The sequence below is a fragment of the Labeo rohita genome, chromosome 10 (genome assembly GCF_022985175.1).
Source record: "Labeo rohita strain BAU-BD-2019 chromosome 10, IGBB_LRoh.1.0, whole genome shotgun sequence".
Lineage (NCBI taxonomy): Eukaryota > Metazoa > Chordata > Actinopteri > Cypriniformes > Cyprinidae > Labeo > Labeo rohita.
Genome location: NC_066878.1, coordinates 28,391,506 through 28,413,222, shown reverse-complemented (window position 1 = coordinate 28,413,222; position 21,717 = coordinate 28,391,506). Strand labels below are relative to the sequence as shown.

Genomic DNA, 21,717 nt, shown 5'->3' with positions numbered 1-21,717 from the left:
TTACAACTTCATATCTCATAATGTTACTATTTCTCTTACATTATGACTTTATATATCTCAATGTTACTATATACCTTAAATTATGACTTCATATATCTCATAATGTTATTACATATCTTACATTATGATTTCATATATCTCACAATGTTACTAATTATCTTACATTATGACTTCATATATCTCAAAATGTTACTATATGCCTTACATATGTTTTAATATCTCATGTTTCTATATATCTTACATTACAACTTCATATATCTCATAATGTTACTTTTTCTCTTACATTGTGACTTTATATATCTCAGTGTTGCTATATACCTTACATTATGCCTTTATATATCTCATAATGTTACTATATATCTTACTTTATCACTTTATATATCTTAAAATTTGACTTTATTTTGAAATATGATTTTCACTTTCCTTTCTCAAATTAGGACTTAATGTATGTCACAATATTACTATATAGTATATCAAATTACAGCAGCATATATAATAATATTAATTATATGTCACTACGACTTCATATATCAAATTGTGATTTCATATCTCAAAATATGATTATATATGTCTCATATACATTTTGCAATGTGACTTCACATCTGACATATCTATTACTACATATTTCATATTATTGTTTTACAATATGACTTCATATACTACATCTTGAAATATGACTATTTATCTAATAATATTACTATATATATCAAAGTATATTCTTACATATTATGACTTTATATATCTCAAAATATGACATTACATTTTTCTTATTACTTAGTAGCTCCAATTATGACCAGTGTTGGGGAAAGTTACTTTTAAAAGTAATCCATTACAGTTTTGCGTTACTCCCTGAAAAAGTAACTAATTATGCTACTTAGTTACTTTTTATGAAAAGTAATGCCTTACGTTACTTTTGCGTTACTTTTTAAATCTGGGCAGGGCTTGCTTCTTTGTTTTTAACATAGCACAATTCTAATGTAAAAGCCCTTTTAAAGTGAAATGAATTCACCTCAGGCTGAAAGAAAAGTACATTTATGCTGGAGATCACTCTTCAGCTATAAAAAAAAATGAAGCACAAATGTCTTAATCTAGAGTAACTTTTGCTTATTAGTATGGTTGAATTGCATCATCAAATGTCAGCAGTAAAGACATTGGTAATAAATACATTTATTAAATACATAAAGGATATTTGTTTTACTTATATTTAATTATTGCAGGGTTGCGTCATATTCTGAGTTTGCATTTCCTGTTTTTATTCATTTTGAGGAATACTGTTTTTTTGTAAGTGAGATAAATTAATGCATGTTCACATTTAGTCTAAAACACAGTAACATCATGTTTACTCCCAATTTCCAGACAAGAGACTTGTCGATCAATAAATGGGGAAAAAAACCAACTGGCGTTATTTATTTGAAAAAGTAACTAACTATTCGTAGAAATAGTTACTTGAAAAAAGTTATATTATTATGTAACTTGTGTTACTTACCCCCAACACTGATTATGACTATATATCTCTATATGACTATATATCTGCCAATATGACTACTTTGATGGAATAAGCCTTATCTCACAATTTGTTTTCTACTCAGAGGTGAGTACAAGCTATCATACCCAATCCATATTTTAAGACTAGAATATCATACTTGGTCATGGGCTCATCTGCACCTAGCAACCATCCTAGCAACTATACAGCAACATCCTGGCAACCACCCTTCAAGGCGGCAGGGTTTGCATGGGTAAACAGCAGTCACATGAACAATCCTGCTGAAACTGTGCATTAATCACAGAGTTATGCTGATGAATCTCAGGAGTGGCACTCCAGTCAACACACATGGATCCCTCTTAACAAAAGGGTGCAAGAGGTCTCGCTAAACGTGCCATAATCGTTCATACTGCAGCCGGTCGCGGGTATCACAATTCCTGTTCATGCCTCTTTCTTTCTGCACAATGAATGAGGTCTTCAAAGGTGGCATATTGCACCCAACCAAGTGGAAAAGATTGCTCGCAGCCCCTCAGTCAAGCGCTAAATTATCCTTTAATGGGCAGGGATGAGCACAGAGCTCGCTGGGAGAAGCCATCACACCTCTAGTGACTAATGCGCTGGCATAAGAGACTCGCGGCTCTCCACGCGCGTACAATAATGGCCTTTGTTTCCGGCTGCTGCTTAATTCACACCAGGAGCTTCTGACGTTCTGCCATCCTTCTCTCTGCATTCTGCTCCTCCAAACCTGCCAGCGTCTTCACCTAATTACATGTCAGAGTGAACTCAGCACTGCAGCACTGACTCCTCTCACAGAAACCTCCATGCGAGAGGTGAATAACTCCTCAGCTGCCACCCGGTTAGCACCACAGACCCAGAGATCAGTGCGCTGGGGCCTCCAGCCCCGCTGCGGTGTATGACAGCACCGGTGAGCGCAGAGATGTGCTTCCTGCAGGGCATGTACGCGCACACATGCACACTCCACCCCGATGCACTCGAGGACCGCATCCATCAGGGTATATTTAGGAGCTTGCAGACATTCACACTAACATGAGCACAGCTGCGTTCTGCAGCACTTTTACTCTAATATTTTATTGTGAAAAGCATATTCTTCAATCTTGCCTTGCATAGCCATCCTTATTTCATGAAACTATAAAACAAGCAAAATAGAGAGATTTAACAAGATGCTACTTAATTTACTTTTATTTTACAAAACTGAAAATCAAATGGAGTAACATCATTTTGTTCTATGATCTGCATTACAAAAATTAAATATTATGATCTTAATAAATCATAATATCTATAACAACAAATACAACACTAATTTTGATATTTGTTTCATAATGAGCAACTACCTAGCAACACCCTAGGAACCAACTAACTACAATTCAACATCCAGAACACTCTAGAAACAACTAGAAGCAACATTCTAACAAACAGTAAGAACACCAACCCCAATGTTACGCAAGATTATGCCATAAGACTTACAGAAATATTATTAATTGCTAAGATGTGCATTGCAACGAAGTGGAAATCAGATAGTGTTATTCCCATAAGTCTATGGTTATCGGAGGTTAATAACTGTGTACTCCTGGAAAAATTAACATACTGGTTAAGAAATAAAAGTAAAGTATTTCATAAAATTTGGCAACCCCTTTTCTGTTATATGGAAGAAATTTCAATAGACCAGATGGACTCTCTTTTTGAGTAAGGTTTTGCACTGTAATAACTACGATATCATGTATCATTCCATTCTATTTTTTGTTTTTTTTCTTTCTTGTCCTGTATTGTCTTGTGTAACAAGTTATGTAATATTTATGTTTTGTAATTCTTGTTTATGTTATATAATAAAATATAATTTTATAATAAAATATAAAAAAAGAACGCCATAGCAACCACCTAGCAACACCCTAATTAACAGTAAGAACTCCATAGCAACCACCTAGCAACACCCTAATTAACAGTAAGAACTTCATAGCAACCACCTAGCAACGCTCTAACATCCAGCAGACTCCTAAAAATGCCTATAAAACACCCTAACAAACATTAAGAACACCATAGCAACCACCTAGCAAAGCTCTAACGTTCAGTACACCCTTAAAACCACCTAGCAACACCCTAATAAACATTAACACCACAGCAACCACCTAGCAACCCTCTAACGTTCAGTACACCCTTAAAACCACCTAGCAACACCCTAATAAACAGTAAGAACACCATAGCAACCACTTAGCAACGCTCTAACATCCAGCAGACTCCTAAAAACACTTATAAAACACCCTAACAAACATTAAGAACACCACAGCAACCACCTAGCGACGCTCTAACGTTCAGTACACCCTTAAAACCACCTAGCAACACCCTAATAAACAGTAAGAACACCATAGCAACCACCAGTAAGAACAATAGCAACCACCTCTAACATCCAGCAGACTCCTAAAAACCACCTAACAAACATTAAGAACAACGTTCAGTACACCCTTAAAACCACCTAGCAACACCTATAAAACACCCTAACAAACATTAAGAACACCACAGCAACCACCTAGCAACCACCTAGCAACGCTCTAACGTTCAGTACACCCTTAAAACCACCTAGCAACACCCTAATAAACAGTAAGAACACCATAGCAACCACCTAGCAACGCTCTAATGTTCAGTACACCCTTAAAACCACCTAGCAACACCCTAATAAACAGTAAGAACACCACAGCAACCACCCAGCAATGCTCTAACACCAAGTACACCTTTGAAACCACGTAATAACACCTAAACAAACAGTAGGAACACCATAGCAACACCATAGCAACAACATAGCAACGCTCTAACATTCAGTACACCCTTGAAATCACCTAGCAACACCCTTTTAAACAATAGAAACACCTTGGCAACCACCTAGCAACACCCTAACTTCCAGTACAGCCTAGCAAAGCCCAGAACACCATAGCAACTTCTTAACAATGCCCTTACAAACATCTAGTACACCCTAGCAACACCCTAACATCCAGTACACACTAGCAACAACCTAGCAAAGCCCAGAACACCTAGGCAACCACTTACAAATGCCATAACAAACATCTAGTGTACCCTAGCAACCACCTGGCAATACCCTAACATTCAATACATCCTAGCAAAGCCCAAAACAACATAGAAATCACTTAACACTGCCCTAACAAAAACCTAGTACATGCTAACAACCACCCAGCAACACACTAACATCCAGCCCAGCATAGCAAAAACCTGACCAAGAAGTCCAGAACACTCTAGCAACCACTTAACAATGCCATAACAAATATCCAGTACACCCTAGCAACCACCTAGCAACACCCTAACAACCTAGCAATGCACTATATTACATCACCAGATTACATTAGCTGAGAAAGTCCTTTTAAACTGTAAATATCAGTCAGAAATTATTTAAATGTATTTAATAAAATTCATAGCATCCCTTTATAATTAGGTCAATTGAACATAAAGTGGAATTTAAAAGGTAAACTGACAACAGAATTTCACTGTGGTGTGTATGGAGGACGTGTAGTTCAGACATTCACCTGCTGTAATACGAGTCCACACCCAAAGCTTCCCGCGCATTAGCGATGTGTTGTTCCAGAGATGAGCCTCCACAGCTGCCGCCCGCAGGCACAGGGCCTCCGCCGCCCTCCTGGAAGTCTGACGTACTGCCATCCGATGCACCTTCGCCCAGATACACCTCATGAAACTTCAGGATACCTGTGAGACAGAGAGCAAAGCTCATACTAATTTGGACAGATATGACATTTTAAAGATAATGGTGATTATTGTTATTAATACATGTAATTATGAATAATATTGCTGCTGGTGATATATCATAAAGCAATACACCATAAGAGCTTATACATTACGGTGATTTCACCAAAGTAAAGGAGGGCAAACTATTAAACTTAAAGGTCAGATGTAAAACACAATCATCCAGCAGAGTTCAGACCAGACCAAATGCTCTCAAACTCCTCAGAGCGTCAGTGTTTCAGACATAAAGCGTGTGCTTTGTGTAATAATGAAGTTAGAATAACATATAGAGCCACACAAGAGTCATGAGCAAGGTCAGCGCTCTCCTGCGAGAGGCTGAAATCTAGTTAGGTGAATACTGTAAATGAGCAAAAGCACTCCCTGCTTTAGACATACGTCTGTTTGATTGCACAAGCATGTCTTTCCGTTACCGACATCAATATTGGAATAAATAAGCTTCCTTATGTCATGTGTAAGTGACCTAGGTTATTTTGGTATACTAAAATAAATCTAAAAATGATTGATTTCAAAATATTTTCAAGACATTTATGAAAAAAAAATTAATTTTTTTTTTTATGGTTATAGAAAAGATAAAATAAATTCTAAAACAAAATACAATTAATTCAGAACTATTGGTAAAACATTATTATTGTTAAAATCTTAAATATAAATATGAAAAATTTAAATAAAAACCATAAAAATTATAATGTTATATACAATTATGAGAAAAAATCTAACAAAAGATACAAAAAAAATTAATTTAATATTTAAACGTAAAATTAATAAAACACAATGAAAGTAAAATCAAATGAAAATCAATAAAAAATGTAACTGTAATACAAGAAAAACAATAAAAAATATAAAATGTAAAAATGTTACACAAAGTTTTATGACAAACAATCAAAAAAATTAACTATATATATATATACACACATATGTGCACACAATATAATATAATATTTACACACACACACACACTTATTGGTATTGGTATTATTATTGGTAAAACTTTATTATTAGTAAAATAATAAATATAAATATAAAAATATATTTTAAAAAAATCAAAAATATGTTATATACAATTATGAGAACAAAATCTGTTAAAAAATACATATTTAAAATATAAAAAGTAATAAAACAATAAAAAAGTAATAGCAATATAACATAAAATCAATAAAATGTAAATGTAATAACAGAAAACCCATAAAAAATATAAAATGTGTATCTATCTATCTATCTATCTATCTACCTACCTACCTATCTATCCATCCATCTATCCATCTATGTTCTCTCACACAAACACTGTGCTATGTTGTTATATATTTAAAACGATAAAACAAAATCTCTCTCTCTATATATGTATGATACTTTAAAAAAATTATATATATATAAACTAAAAGCAACTTGACAGCGCAGTTGGTACTTTATCAAAATAAAACAGTGAACCAAACATCAGCGCACCCTCCTCACCGTGTCACCGTTGGAACGCGAGTCTATAAGTCTATAATTTACATAATAAAAAATATTTTAGCATTTAGATCGCAAATATGATAATATTAAGAAATATTTGGATTTGTGCCTAATGACAGAGGTAGGATACAAGAGCACAAAGCTACATTTCGCAGACAGTTAAGCGCACAAGCCTTTAAAGTAACGTTATACTCCTTTGTCAGTGAGAGACGCACTCAGAATCAACACATGATCACTGTCTAGTGGGCTTTGTTTTCCAGTGCAACTCCTGGCATTCACTGTTCTTCTGCTGAGGGCGCCCCCTTCTGGATTGAGGGTGAATTGCCTGTATTCGTTGTAAGGCCTCATGCACCGAACCGAGATGCCCGTACCATGACGGTTCCTTTGGTACGAACACATGTATCGTTACACCCCTAATATATATATATATATATATATATATATATATATATATATATATATATATATATATAATGTAATATGATTAAACATATGCCCATAAAATAACTAAAGCATTCTTAAAACAGAACTGAAATTAAAATGTGGATTAAAATAAACGCCACAAAACTATAACAGTCTTTGTGTGTTTTACGTGTGTGATTGTGAGGGGGCAGGTGGTTCTGCCGCTTTGCGTTAATTCACAGCTTTTTACCAGCTTCACCAAACAGCAGGCGGCACAATGAAGCCGCGGGGAACAGAAGGTGTGAGGAATACAGCGACAGCGACAAACACACCCATCATCTGAGCATGTGCACGTGTGTGTGTCACTACATGCTATATTCCTGAAACTGAAGCAACTCTAGATTTGATCAAATAATTACTTCTTTGCTATAGAAGTTATGGTATGTAATAGATGTCTTTTGGGTAAATAATGACTTCAGACATCAACTTTTAGTTATTTTTATGCTTTTTTTCTTATGCTTTCTTTATGAAACACCCCAGCAATGTCCTAGGAAGCTGTGACATTATAATATTGCAACTGTAATGCAATTTATTAACACTTCAAGGCGCATTTGTCTAATAATATTTTTGATATCGAATAGAAATGTATCTTTACAAGGTGAGAAAGACATCAGTTTCACAGAACAGTGTGTGTGTGACAGTCTCAGTCTTATTGATCTGTTAGTGTAAATGTGAGTGTGTTGTGTTGGTCTGTGTTCAAACAGACAGACAGCATCTCAGCGTGTCTCCGGATCGGGCTCTGATGAACTGTTCAGATGTGTGCTGTGTCTGTCTGACACCTCCGTCACCCCACACCCACATCAGCGCCTCTACACACACACACTACATCATACATCACTACTGTTAGTGCTCTTTAATTGTTGTCTATTTACATAGGATCAAACTAATAAATGATCTTTAGCCTGTGTTTAGGGCCATATGATTTCCATAATGGGGAAAACATGAATGGAACATTGGAATTTACAGCATAACGTGGAATATCACGGAATTTGGCCAATTTTGAATGAATAAATCAAAAGCAGGGCTATACATTTAATCAAATCATGATGTGGACTAGTGTCTGTAAATGTTAAAGCACAAACAGACTGTTATTTCAATATGAATCCTGCATTTTCTGTGTGTGAATAAGCGGCACGGTTTCATCTACTACACATATTTAAGCACACATGACACTCATGGTGTTTTCAGCATCTGCTGTCTCAAGTTAAACTTTAACTGAAAAATTGAGGATAAAATGGAATCCAGAATAAACAAAACAAATATTAGTTTTATTAATTAAATTGGTCAGACATAATTTTGGACTATTACAATTTATTAAACCATTAAAATGAAATTTAAACTGAAAATACAGATTTTGGAAAAAAATTAAACATTTCATAGGGCCCTAAAAACTTAATTTTTGTTAAACTTTTAATAAATTGTTGTAAAATTATATACATTTCATGATAATTTCCATGATTAGTCCTGCTTTTTGACTATTAAACTTTAATTGAAAAATTGAGGAAAAAAATGGAATCCAGAATAAATAAATCAATACATGATTAGTTGTATTAATTAAATTGACCAGACATGCTTTTTGATTATTACAATTTATTAAAGCATTAAAATGAAATTTAAACTGAAAATACAGATTTTGGAAAAACAATTAACATTTCATAGGGCCCTAAAAACTTAATTTTTGATTTAATCTTTTAATAAATTGTGGTAAAATTGTATATGTTTTATGATAATTTCCATTATTAGTTCTGCTTTTTGATTATTAAACTTTAATTGAAAAATTGAGAAAAAATGGAATCCAGAATAAATAAATAAAAAAAGTTTCATTAATATACATCGATCAGACATGCTTTTTGATTATTACAATTTATTAAACCATTAAAATTAAATTTAAACAGAAAATAACAATTTTTGGAATAAAATGAAACATATTTCATAGGGCCCTAAAAACTTAGGTTTGGTTAAGCTTTTAATAAATTGTGGTAAAAATGTATACGTTTTATGATAATTTCCATTACTAGTCATGCTTTTAATTGAAAAAAAAAAAAAAAAAAAAAAAAAAAAAAGGAATCCAGAATAAATAAATAAATAAATACATTTATTAATTAAATTTATCAGACATGCTTTTTGATTACTACAATTTATTAAACCATTAAAATGAAATTTAAACTGAAAATACAGATTTTGGAAAAAAAATTAAACATTTCATAGGGCCCTAAAAACTTAATTTTTGTTAAACTTTTAGTAAATTGTGGTAAAAATTGTATACATTTCATGATAATTTCCATTATTAGTCCTGCTTTTTAATTATTAAACTTTAATTGAAAAATTGAGAAAAAAAAATGGAATCCAGAATAAATGAATGAATAAATAAATAAATAAATAAATAGTTTTATTAAATTAATTGATCAGACATACACTTTAATTATTACAATTTATTAAACCATTAAAATGAAATTTAAACTGAAAATACAGATTTTTGAAAAAAAAAATTAAACTTAATTTTTGTTAAACTTTTAATAAATTGTGGTAAAATTGTATAAGTTTCATGATAATTTCCATTATTAGTCCTGCTTTTTGATTATTAAACTTTTATTGAAAAATGGAGAAAAATGGAATCTAGACTAAATAAATAAACAAATACATTATTAGTTTTAATAATTAAATTGATCAGACATGCTTTCTGATTATTACAATTTTTAATAAATTGTTGTTAAGTTGTACAAGTTTCATAATTTCCATTATTTGCCACGCTTTTTGATTATTAAACTTCAACTGAAAAATTGACAAAAAAATGGAACCCAGAAAAGAAAGGGGAAAAAAATAAAAAACCATTTAATAGGGCCCTAAAAACCTTCTAAAACCTCCTAAAAAATCTTTTTGTTAAACTTTTAATAAATTGTCGTTAAATTGTATAAGTTTCATGAAACAAAATAATATATAAAAAAAAGAATATAAAGAATATAGAAAAAAAGGAAAAAACACAGCTTGGAAAAAGAAAATATACTTCATAAATATACTTCGTCCTCATGTGCGGTACATCTTAAGACCGTTAAGTTATGCAGAACGTTACTTGGTATTTCGGCTTGTGCTAGGGCATGTTGGGAGTTCATTAATCAACACTTGTGAAGTTTGAACTGGAGTGTCTTACCGGAGCCTGGGGCCAGGAGCCAGCTGTACAGGTATCCTGCGGCCAGAGAGAAGTAGAGCACCAGAGCCCGCTGCCCGTTCACAGTGTCCAGGATGTGCTCCACAGTCACAGGCGTGTAGGGGTCAGAGTCCTGCTGGCCCGTCTGTCTCTCCACCAGCAGGTCGGCGAAGGCCCGAGTGCGTCCGCGCTCTGCCACAGCCAGAGCTTCATCGTGGTGACCTAAGCAGAGGTCAAAGGTCAGCGCATGTGTTTATACATGCAAGTATGTCTAACTTAATCTCCATATGCAATAAACTGCAGGCCACTAAAAGCAGTGATTTCAGATGTACTAACAAAATATACTTTACATGCTCAACTGGTGGAGCGTTACTTAATTTTGGTCTGTTCATCACATAAAGCCATCATATAACTTCAGAAAACAGTTTTCATGATGCTTTTTGGATCTTGCCAGCCTGTGTATACATTCATTACATGGAAAAAAAGGGGAAACAACTGATCAATATATACACTTGCATTCAAAAGCCTGAATTAGTAAGATGTTTTCAGAGAGAAATTTATATTTTTTCAGCAAGGACACATTAAAATGCTTAAACTTGACAGAAAAGACTTTATAATGTTATAAAAGAGTTATATTTCAAATAAATGCTGTTTTTTTTATTTTTTCTATTTCATCTAAAAATGCAGTTTCCACAAAAATATGAAGCAGCATAATTGTTTCTATTTTTAAATATTGATAATGTTTCTTGAGCAGAAAAACAGCATATTAAACTGATTTCTAATCACATGTGACACTGAAGACTGGAGTAATGATGCTGAAAATTCAGCTTTGCATCACATAAATTACATTTTAAAACATCCTCACACAGAAACAGCTAATTAAAATTCTAAAAATATTTCACAATTTTCCATATTTTTGATCAAATAAACACAGGCTTGGTGAGCAAAAGAAACTGCTTGCAAAATATTAAAAAAATCTTCTGAAGGATCATGTGACACTGAAGACTACAATAATGATGCTGAAAATTCAGCTTTGAATCACAGCAATAAATTTCATTTTAAAATATATTCACATAGAAAACAGCTATTTTAAATGATAATAATATTTCAAAATATTCTTGTATTTTTGATTAAATAAAAGCAGTCTTGGTTGAGCATAAGAAACTGCTTTCAAAACATTAAAAAATCTTCTGAAGGATCGTGTGACACTGAAAACTGGAGTAATGATGCTGAAAAATCAGTTTTGAATCGCAGAAATAAATTTAATTTTAAAATATATTCAAATAGAAAACAGCTATTTTAAATATTAATACTATTTCAAAGTATTGCTGCATTTTTGATTAAATAAAAGCAGTCTTGGTTGAGCATAAGAAACTGCTTTTAAAACATTAAAAAAATCTTTGGAAGGATCATGTGACACTGAAAACTAGAGTAATGATGCTGAAAATTCAGAATTGAATCACAAAAAAAAATTTCATTTTAAAATATATTCACATAGAAAATAGCTATTTTAAATGATAATAATATTTCTAAATATTCCTGCATTTTTGATCAAATAAAAGCAGTCTTGATGAGCATAAGAGACTGCTTAAAAAAACATTTTTAAAAAATCTTCTGAAGGATCATGTGACACTAAAGACTGCAGTAATGATGCTCAAAACTCAGCTTTGGATCACAGGAATAAATTTCATTTTAAAATATATTCACATAGAAAACAGCTATTTTAAATGATAATAATATTTCAAAATATTCTTGTATTTTTGATTAAACAAAAGCTGTTTTGGTGAGCAGAAGAGACTGCTTGAATTTTTTTTTTTTTTTAAATCTACTGAAGGATCATATGACACTGAAGACTGGAGTAATGATGCTGAAAAATCAGCTTTGAATCACAGAAATAAATTTCATTTTAAAATATATTCAAATAGCAAACAGCCATTCTAAATGATAATACTATTTCAAAGTATTGCTGCATTTTTGATTAAATAAAAGCAGTCTTGGTTGAGCATAAGAAACTGCTTTTAAAACATTAAAAAAATCTTCTGAAGGATTATGTGACACTGAAGACTAAAGTAATGATGCTGAAAATTCAGTTTTGAATCACAAAAATAAATTTCATTTTAAAATATATTCACATAGAAAATAGCCATTTTAAATAATAATAATATTTCAAAATATTCCTGTATTTTTGATTAAATAAACAGCCTTGGTGAGCATAAAAAAAAAATCACCCTGACCACAAACTACTGAATGGCAGTGCATGACCACAATACATAAATGTATTGCCAAGTACACTGCAAAAAATCCTATCTCAATGAGTATTTTTGTCCATAAATCCTTGAAAAACTTCAACTTGCTTCAGAAGCAAAACTGCATACATTTTTTTTCACATTTCTACAAGTTAAAAGCAAAAATCAGCCAGTGCAGTAAAAACAAAAATACATTAAAAAACTAAATCTTGTTTCAAGGACATTTAACTAGTAAACAAGTCCAAAAAGGCCAATTAAACACCCATTAAGAAGTGCAGCCACAAAACAAGCAGTTGGTCACCCCTGCAGAGTGACAGACGGTTTACTTTGCTATAAGGACCGTACATTAATCCTTAGCCGTTTTGTGCTAAGCAGGAAGAAATAGGAGGAGGAGAATATTTATACCAAGGCTGACGAGGACCCTCTGGAGAGCCTGGTACGAGGAGGTCTGCAGGTCGAACAGGGAGAGCTTGTAGTCGGTGCTGTGCTGCGCTTCATGACGAATGGTCTCGAACAGAGCCGACGCACGGTACAGCTGTGAGGCAAAAACAAGATTTTGTGCGTTACTCACACATGTGTTAATAATAAAGCACTGACCTACCCTGACACAGAAACACTGCCATGTGTGTTATCACGCTACAGAGAAACACGACGCCTAATGAGAGCAGCACGCTTGGATGCAGCGCGCAGATCCGGACAGCGGAGGGCAGCAGACTTCCACCCCTAAAACACATCAGTTTCTTTCTAAGCTTCTTTTTCTTGTTGCCTTTAATCAAATCATAGCAAGTCGAGATGAAACGCTTATCTGTCACATGAGCCTTTGAGCAATATAAAACCAATCTAAGCACATGAACGTCTTAGACGTGAACCACAGTTGTGTTTGCAGTGAAAGTAAATGAAGTCTGAATCACAGACTGCAAGTCGCATCGCTTACGCCGGCCGGTCTGGTTCTCGTTTAGCGATCGAAAGTGCGAGTTTGTGTGTGGTGTGAGTGACGTGGTATTTCTAGCTAATGATAACCTCTCGTTCACAGCGGCGGAGGGAAAGACAGCGTCAGCGTACGGCTGTCTGTGACGCTGCCACCGCATGTCTGACAGACTCGCCGACGCTGTCAGAGAGAAAACCAACGTGCTGCGTTGACGTACGTCTTGAGAACAACTAAAAGTAGCTGTGCTACTAACTTAACTAAGCTTTTCAGCAACAGAAATGCTTGCAATGTAGCTTTTCTAGTAGCAGATAGTATTGTTGAGTAGTTTTGGGATGTTTGATTCATTTTAGTGAGTTGATTCACTAGCATGGTTCATGTACGGCAAATAGCGATTCACATGATTTATAGATCTGATGAAATAAATGATTCAATACATTAAATATATGATTTAAAATCAAATAAATGAGTCGATGATTAAGTAAACAATTCACCAGTCAAATAAATGATTCACTTAGAAATTAAACTAGAAATAACTAAATATATAATTCACTTATCAAATAGACAATTAAATAAAGAAAATATATGATTTGCAGATCAAATAAACAATTTGCTGATCAAATAAATGATTCATTGATGACACAAATGATTCACATATCAGAACTCACATAATATGATTCACTGATTAACTAAATGATTCACTTATCAGAATCCACAGATCAAACATATGATTCACTGATTAACTAAATGATTCACTTATCGGAATCTACAGATCAAACATATGATTCACTGATGAAATGACTCACTTATCAAGTACACAACTTCAGAGTTAATGTCTATGATTCACTGATGAAATAATTCACTTATCAGAATTCACATATCAAATATGATTCACTGATGAAATAAATGATTCACTTATTAGAATTCACAGATCAAATATATGATTCAATGATTAAAAACAATTCACTGATCAAATAAATGATTCGCTAATCAAATAAATTAATCATTATTCAAATAAACAATAAACAAAATCTATTATACACTAATCAAACAGATGATTCAATACATTAAATATATGATTTAAAGATCAAATAAATTACTTCAGGGATCAAATATATGATTCACTGAAGAAATAAATGATTCTTAGAATTCACACGTCAAACATGATGCACTGATTAAATAAATGATTCACTGATCAAATAAATGACTTCAGAACTCAAATATATGATTCACTGCTGACAGAAATGATTCACTGATTAAATAAATGATTCACTTAACAAATAAATGCATTCAGAGCTCAAATATATGATTCACTGCTGAAAGAAATGATTCACTGATTAAATAAATGAGTAAATAAGAGATTCTTCACTCAAATATATGATTCACTGAAAGAAATGATTCACTGATTAAATAAATGATTCACTTAACAAATAAATGACTTCAGAGCTCAAATATATGATTCACTGCTGAAAGAAATGATTCACTGATTAAATAAATGATTCACTTATCAAATAAATGACTTCAGAGCTCAAATATATGATTCACTGCTGAAAGAAATGATTCACTGATTAAATAAATGACTTCAGAGCTCAAATATATGATTCACTGCTGAAAGAAAGGATTCACTGATTAAATGATTCACTTATCAGAATTCACAGATCAAATACATGATTTAATAAATAAAATATATGATTTACAGATCAAATACATGATTCAATGATTAAGTGAACAATTCACTGCTGAAATTAATGACTCACTTGTCAAAATTCACATAGCAAATATATTATTGACAGATCAGACATATGATTCAATGATTAAATAAACGATTCACTGATCAAATAAACAAATAAAAATATCGAAAATGTCTTCTTTTTTTAATCTAAAATTTTCGTAAATGCTTTTTGTCTCTGTTTTTAAAATTATAAAGTTATAAAATTATAATGTTTTCTAATGTAAGGTTAATGCAGTTGCTCAAATTTTGACATCACTTTGCCAGAAAATTATACATTATTAATTGTAGAATTAAACCAAGTCAGCTAATATTTATACTTTAATCAAGATAATGTCCCATTAAATATCTCAGTGCAGTTCTAGCAAGCAATTTCCACTTTGTTTTCCCATACAAATATGTAAATATTCCTAAAAGCAATATAAATCAACTTTACGAGCAAACCTACAAGCATAAAACTGCATAAAAGTAATCAATTGTTTTAATAAAATTATCTAAAAATAATGCTTTCCTTTTCTTACCCCACTGGCAAATATTTATTTCTTGTTTTACACACAAATCTATCTAAATGTAGTGAGGTTACATTTAATTACACATAAAATAAGAAAAAAAAAAAACACATTTAGCAAGAGAAACATTAATATTAATATGCACTCTGCTCTAAGCAAATGTGTCTTGTTTAAAAAAAATAAATACATGAGATATTTTTACTGCTAAACTAGTCAAAACTACTGTTTAGGAGAGTTTTAAAAGGCCAGCTGGACTGTAGTTGTCAAGCCGTCCTGTTTCAAATGAGGAGTAGCTTGTAGTTTAGCGCCCCCAGTGCTGCCTGATGTTGAATGTGTGAGTATTTATGTGTTTTCGAGATATGTGTGTGTGTCCGAGCATGGGTGTGTGTGTGCGTGTGTGTTTGTGGCGTGGAATGCAGAGTTTCTCAGGGGTTCGGCTGCAGAGAGCCCTTCATCAGCATACAGCGCGGCCAGCCTGCAATCAATTAAGAGCGGAATGCATCAGCGCGCACACACACTCCATCTGCAATCTGCAGCGCTCCAGAATCGTCCATACATCACACACACACCAAACTGAGTCACCAGGGAGGAAGGCCATGAAAAGCTACTATTACTACACTCACAAAACACACAGACACACACACACACTGTACTATCAGCTGACTTGAGTTTCTTTTCATTTTCTCCACTCTACGGCCTGAAACACTCTGCAAACGCAAACACAAACGTACATTTAAAGTTGTAGTGTGTCATTTAGATGTTAAAGCTATAATTCAACCAAAAATTAGATGTAGATGAGTTTGTTTCTTAACATTCCATCACTTGCTCACCAATGGATCCTCTGCAGTGAATGGGTGCCGTCACAATGAGAGTCCAAACAGCTGATAAAAATAATCCACACCACTCCAATCCATCAATTAACATCTTGTGAAGCCAAAAGCTCTGTCTTTGTAAAAAACAAATCCATAGTTAAGATGGTTTTAATGACTCCTTTCAGAATCATTAAAAATGCTCATTATATATCTCACATAAAAGATGTTTACATATAGTCTGCAAGAGGGATTATAAAAATGACCCTGTTCAAAAGTTTACATACGCTTGATTCTTAATACCGTGCTGTTATCTGAATGATCCACAGCTGTGTTTTTTTTTTGTTCTTGTTTAGTGATAGTTTTTCATGAGTCCCTTGTTTGTCCTGAACAGTTAAACTGCCTGTTATTCTCCAGAAAAATCTTTCAGGTTCCACAAATTCTTTGGTTTTTCAGCATTTTTGTGTATTTGAACCCTTTCCAGCAATCACTGTATGGTTTTGAGATCCATCTTTTCACTGAGGACAACTGAGGGACTCATATGCAACTATTACAGAAGGTTCAAATGCTCACTGATGCTCCAGAAGGAAAAACAATGCATTAAGAGCAGGGCGTAAAAACTTTTGAACAGAATGAACATGTGTACATTTTTTCTTATTTTGCTTAAAGATCATATTTTTTTTCATTTAGTACTGCCCTTCAGAGGCTACAGAAGATACTTACATGTTTCATAGAAGACAAAATAAGTTAAATTTACCCTGACCTGTAAATTCCAAAAGTTTTCACCCCCAGGCTTTTAATGCATCGTGTTTCCTCCTGAAGCATCAGTGAGTGTTTGAATCTCCTGTAATAGTTGCATATGACTCCCTCAGTTTGTTTTTAGTGTGAAAAGATGGATCTCAAAATCATACAGTCATTGCTGGAAAGAGTTCAAATACACAAAAATGCTGAAAAACCAAAGAATTTGTAGGCCCTAAAGGATTTTTTTCTGAAAAACAGCAAGCCGTTTAACTGTTCAGGACAAACAAGGGACTCATGAACAACTATCACTAAGCAAAAACTACAGCTGTGGATCATTCAAGTAACAACAGTATTACGAATCAAGTGTATGTAAATTTTTGAACAGAGTCATTTTCATAAATTCAACTACTATTTTCTCTTATGGAATATATGTGAACATCTGTAAGTGAAATATCTTATTCAGGTCAGTACTAAATATACAATAACATGCATTTTGTACGATCCCTTTAATTTTGGTAAAATGATTAACATTTTTAATGATTCTGAAAGGGGGATGTAAACTTTTGACCTCAACTGTAACTTCAAACCGTTGCTTCCAGCTATCCATAATATTGCTTTCTCCAGTGTAAAGGGCTGAATCAGGAGAGAAATCTGCACAGATCAAGCACTAATTACAAGCCAAAACAGTTTTAAACAAACTGGTGGATTTTGATGTGAAAGGACAACACTGGACTTTTTTTTACTGGAAGAAGCTTTATTATAAATTACGGATTCATATTTTAGCTAAAATTAAAACATCTAAATTATGAATTTGTTTCTTACAAACACACAGCTTTTGGCTATATTAGACATTAACTGATGGACTGGAGTGGTGTGGATTACTTGTGGATTGATGTGATGTTTTTATCAGCTGTTTGGACTCTCATTCTGACGGCACCCATTCACATCCATTGGTGAGCAAGTGATGCAATGCTACATTTCTCCAAATCTGTTGAAGAAACAAACTCATCTACATCTTCAACGGCCTGAGGGTTAATTACCTAAACAATATCTAGAGACAACACTAAAAAAACCCCACCTAAAATACCTTAACACCAACCTAGCATTCAACACCACTCATATTTTCACTTTTACTTTTCCAGTAAATGCAGCTACTTAAAAGTGATGTTTCCTGGTGAGATTGTGTTGTGTATCACACAAACATCTGGACGTGTTAACAAAGGCGGCATTCATCTGAACGTCTCTGATATGATCGTGTAGTGTGTGGCGTGTCTGTTTGATTGACAGCTGCCGCCAGAGGCGCGTGAGACTCCAGTGTGCCGGTTTCTGGCTCTTTCAGACTGAACTAAAGCACGTCCCTCCCCAGTGGCACAGCTGCCTAATTGACAAGACTGGCTGTACGATGATCTAAACACATTATCCTCTAATCTTCCGTCTCCCTGTAGACGTTCGCCACATATGTGATCAACATCCTTCTCCGTGCCGGAGAGCCACACGTCGCAGTAGCCGAGACGTGAGGCTCGCTCCGTAATTTACAGGGGGAGAAGAACAATCTAGAGCCTTCCTCCCCAGACGGCCATGATGAAATGTGATCCGAGCAGACGATTACAGAGACGACTACAATCACTGTCACCGTCTGAGACGACGACCTCCAGAAAATCATAAAAGAAATCAAATAAAATCTGTCTCTCAAAAAATAATCTCAGAGGTTCAATACACCTCAGGCTGGTTTTGTGTTATTGATTGAAAAGTTTAGTCCACAAAGCAATCCTAAAAATACAGGAAAACAAACAGCAATGTATAATTCCGATCAGAAATACACTTTTTATAACTGCTCGATATTTGCAGACTGCTGGACTTTTTTTTTTTACCTTTATAAACAGTTTTTTTTTTTTTTTTTTTTTTTTTTAGCATTATTTTCCCTCAAAAAACACTTCATATTAGTTTCACAATTAGTAAAACTCACCTATGAGGCATTAAATACAGATTTCTGGGCTTTCAAAGAGTTTGGGGTTGGTAAGATTTTTTAAATTATATTATATTATATTACATTATATTATATTATATTATTTTATTTTAGTTATTTTAGTACATCAATTTAAACTAAATTAAAATGAAAATATTCATCTAGTAACTAGTTAAAATAAAACAGTATTACAACAATTTAAATTATTATTATTAATAATAATTAATACAATTAATTTTTAATCCGGTTTTAAATATTATAATAAAAGAATACAAAACATAATATAATAATTATTATGATATAATATACTATAATATAATATAATTAGTTTATTTAGTATATCAATTAAAATTAAAATGCTAAATATTAATTTGGTAACTAGTCGAAATAAAACAGCATTAATAAGCACTAATATCAATATTAATAACGCTTGAATTTATAAAATTAATTTTATTAATACCATTTTACATATAATCAAATAATAATAAAACATTAAAATGAGAAACATTTATTTAGTAACTGGCTGAAATAAAATAGTATTAATGAAACAATTAATGAATGAAAAGTATTATTAATACTTCTTAAAATTACTAAAATTATTTTTACTAATACTACTTTAAATATTATAAAATAATAAAAATATAAAATAAAAATATCAGTTATTATAGTATATCAATTTAAACTAAATGAAAATTACAAATATTAATCTGGTAACTACTTGGAATAAAATATTTTTAGTATTAATAGAACAAAAATGAATATTAATACTACTTAACATTAAATTAATTGTATTATTACTATTTTAAACATTACATTAAGTTAATAAAACACAATATACAATATCAATTAATTTTATTAATACTTTTTAAATGTTATAATAAAAATACATATAGTAAACTATAAGTTATTAAAGTACATCCATTTTAACTAAATTAAAATGAAAAATATTAAACAACATTAACATAACATTTGAAATAAAATAGTATTAACAGTATTACTTAAATTTATCAAATACATTTTATTAATACTAATTTAAATATTACATTAATTAAAAAATATATTTAATATTATAAAATATCAATCCATTCTATTAATACTTTGTAAAATATTATAATAAGATACTAACAATTATAATAAAATATGAGTTATTATAGCACATCAATTTTAACTAAATTAAAATGAAAAATGTTAATTTGGTAACTACTGGAAATAAAAAAGCATTAATATTTTAAACATTACATTACATTAATAAAAACATAATATTATAAAATAAAAATGTATATTATTAATACTTTTTTAAATTTTATAATGAAATAAAAAATCTGATAAAAATATCAGTTGTTATAGTACATCAATTTAAACTAAACTGAAATGAAAAATATTAATTTGCTAACTAATTGAAATAAAATTGTATTAATTTTTTTTATTAATTTTTTATTAAATTTACTAAATAAATTGTATTCATACTATTAATAAAAATGAGTAACATTACAATAAAATATTAGTAAAACGTGTAGTTTTTAACTATAATATTCCTGCTCAAAGCTACATCCAAATCCTCAGCGGTGCGGAGCGGAGCAGCGATTCCTCAAACAAACCCTGGGCTGAAGTGTTTGCTGATGACGAGAGGGTCTCGTTTGGGCTGACAGGCCTGAATCAATTAGGGCCTAAATGTAGAGAGTGTGTGTTTGTGCAGCTCGACTCCCTGAACATCACATTCGGCCTCTTTGTTTGCCTCACAGAATGATGAAGTCACAAGTGAAGAGTCCGACAGAGATGACAAGTCCGCAAACATCCGAAACACACACACACGTACACGTCCGCCTACAGGCACATCATTAGAAGAAGCAGAGACAGCGGAGCACTGTCAAGAAGAGCGTTCATGAGCATCCTGTGCATCTGTGCGGAGACTGCAGGAAATTGGCTGTGTGTGTGTCTGTGAGTGAGGCGATGGTACCTGGTGCTGGGATTCCTCCAGATTGCCGCTGGCCCACAGCGAGAGCCCCAGACGGTGTCGGATCTTGGCCTCGTCCTCCCGACGGCCCAGCTGCTCCGCTAGACGCAGACCTGAGACACAACACACACAGAAACGCAGATTTACACATAAATGCTTTGCAGTTTTCAGTGAACACTTCACATGAAAATGACCATTTATTGATCCACTCCACCTGTTTTAACACATCAAAACATGAGTTTTAAGGTTTTTAGTCTGTGTTTGCTCGCTTTGAGGCAATACAAGTGCAGTCAAGCTGGTCAAATTAATTTCATAGATATTTACATTTAAAATGTAGCATTCTTCCAGACAATTGGACAAAAACATACATAAATCAAATTCAAATTTTCAATTTTTAAACTTTAGAATTTAGTTCTAAGCTTGTGTCATTTTTATTCATTTTTGTTTCAGTATTAGCTTTAGAAATTTTAGTGCTTGAACTTATTTTATTTAAATTCTGATTTGACAAAAAGTATC

The 21,717-nt window shown here is 32.5% G+C and overlaps 1 protein-coding gene across 3 annotated transcripts in view; it reads right to left on the bottom strand.

Annotated features, from left to right (window-relative positions):
* ttc28 (tetratricopeptide repeat domain 28) overlaps nt 1-21,717 on the bottom strand; it is a 361,751-nt gene that overhangs the window by 23,649 nt on the left and 316,385 nt on the right. For all 3 annotated transcript variants that reach the window (XM_051121326.1, XM_051121327.1, XM_051121328.1), the window contains 4 exons: nt 21,205-21,314; nt 12,974-13,103; nt 10,326-10,544; nt 5,032-5,209 (listed from right to left, as the gene is read on the bottom strand). In XM_051121326.1, the coding sequence (XP_050977283.1) occupies nt 5,032-5,209; nt 10,326-10,544; nt 12,974-13,103; nt 21,205-21,314 (637 nt within the window). The remainder of the gene's footprint in view (nt 1-5,031; nt 5,210-10,325; nt 10,545-12,973; nt 13,104-21,204; nt 21,315-21,717) is intronic.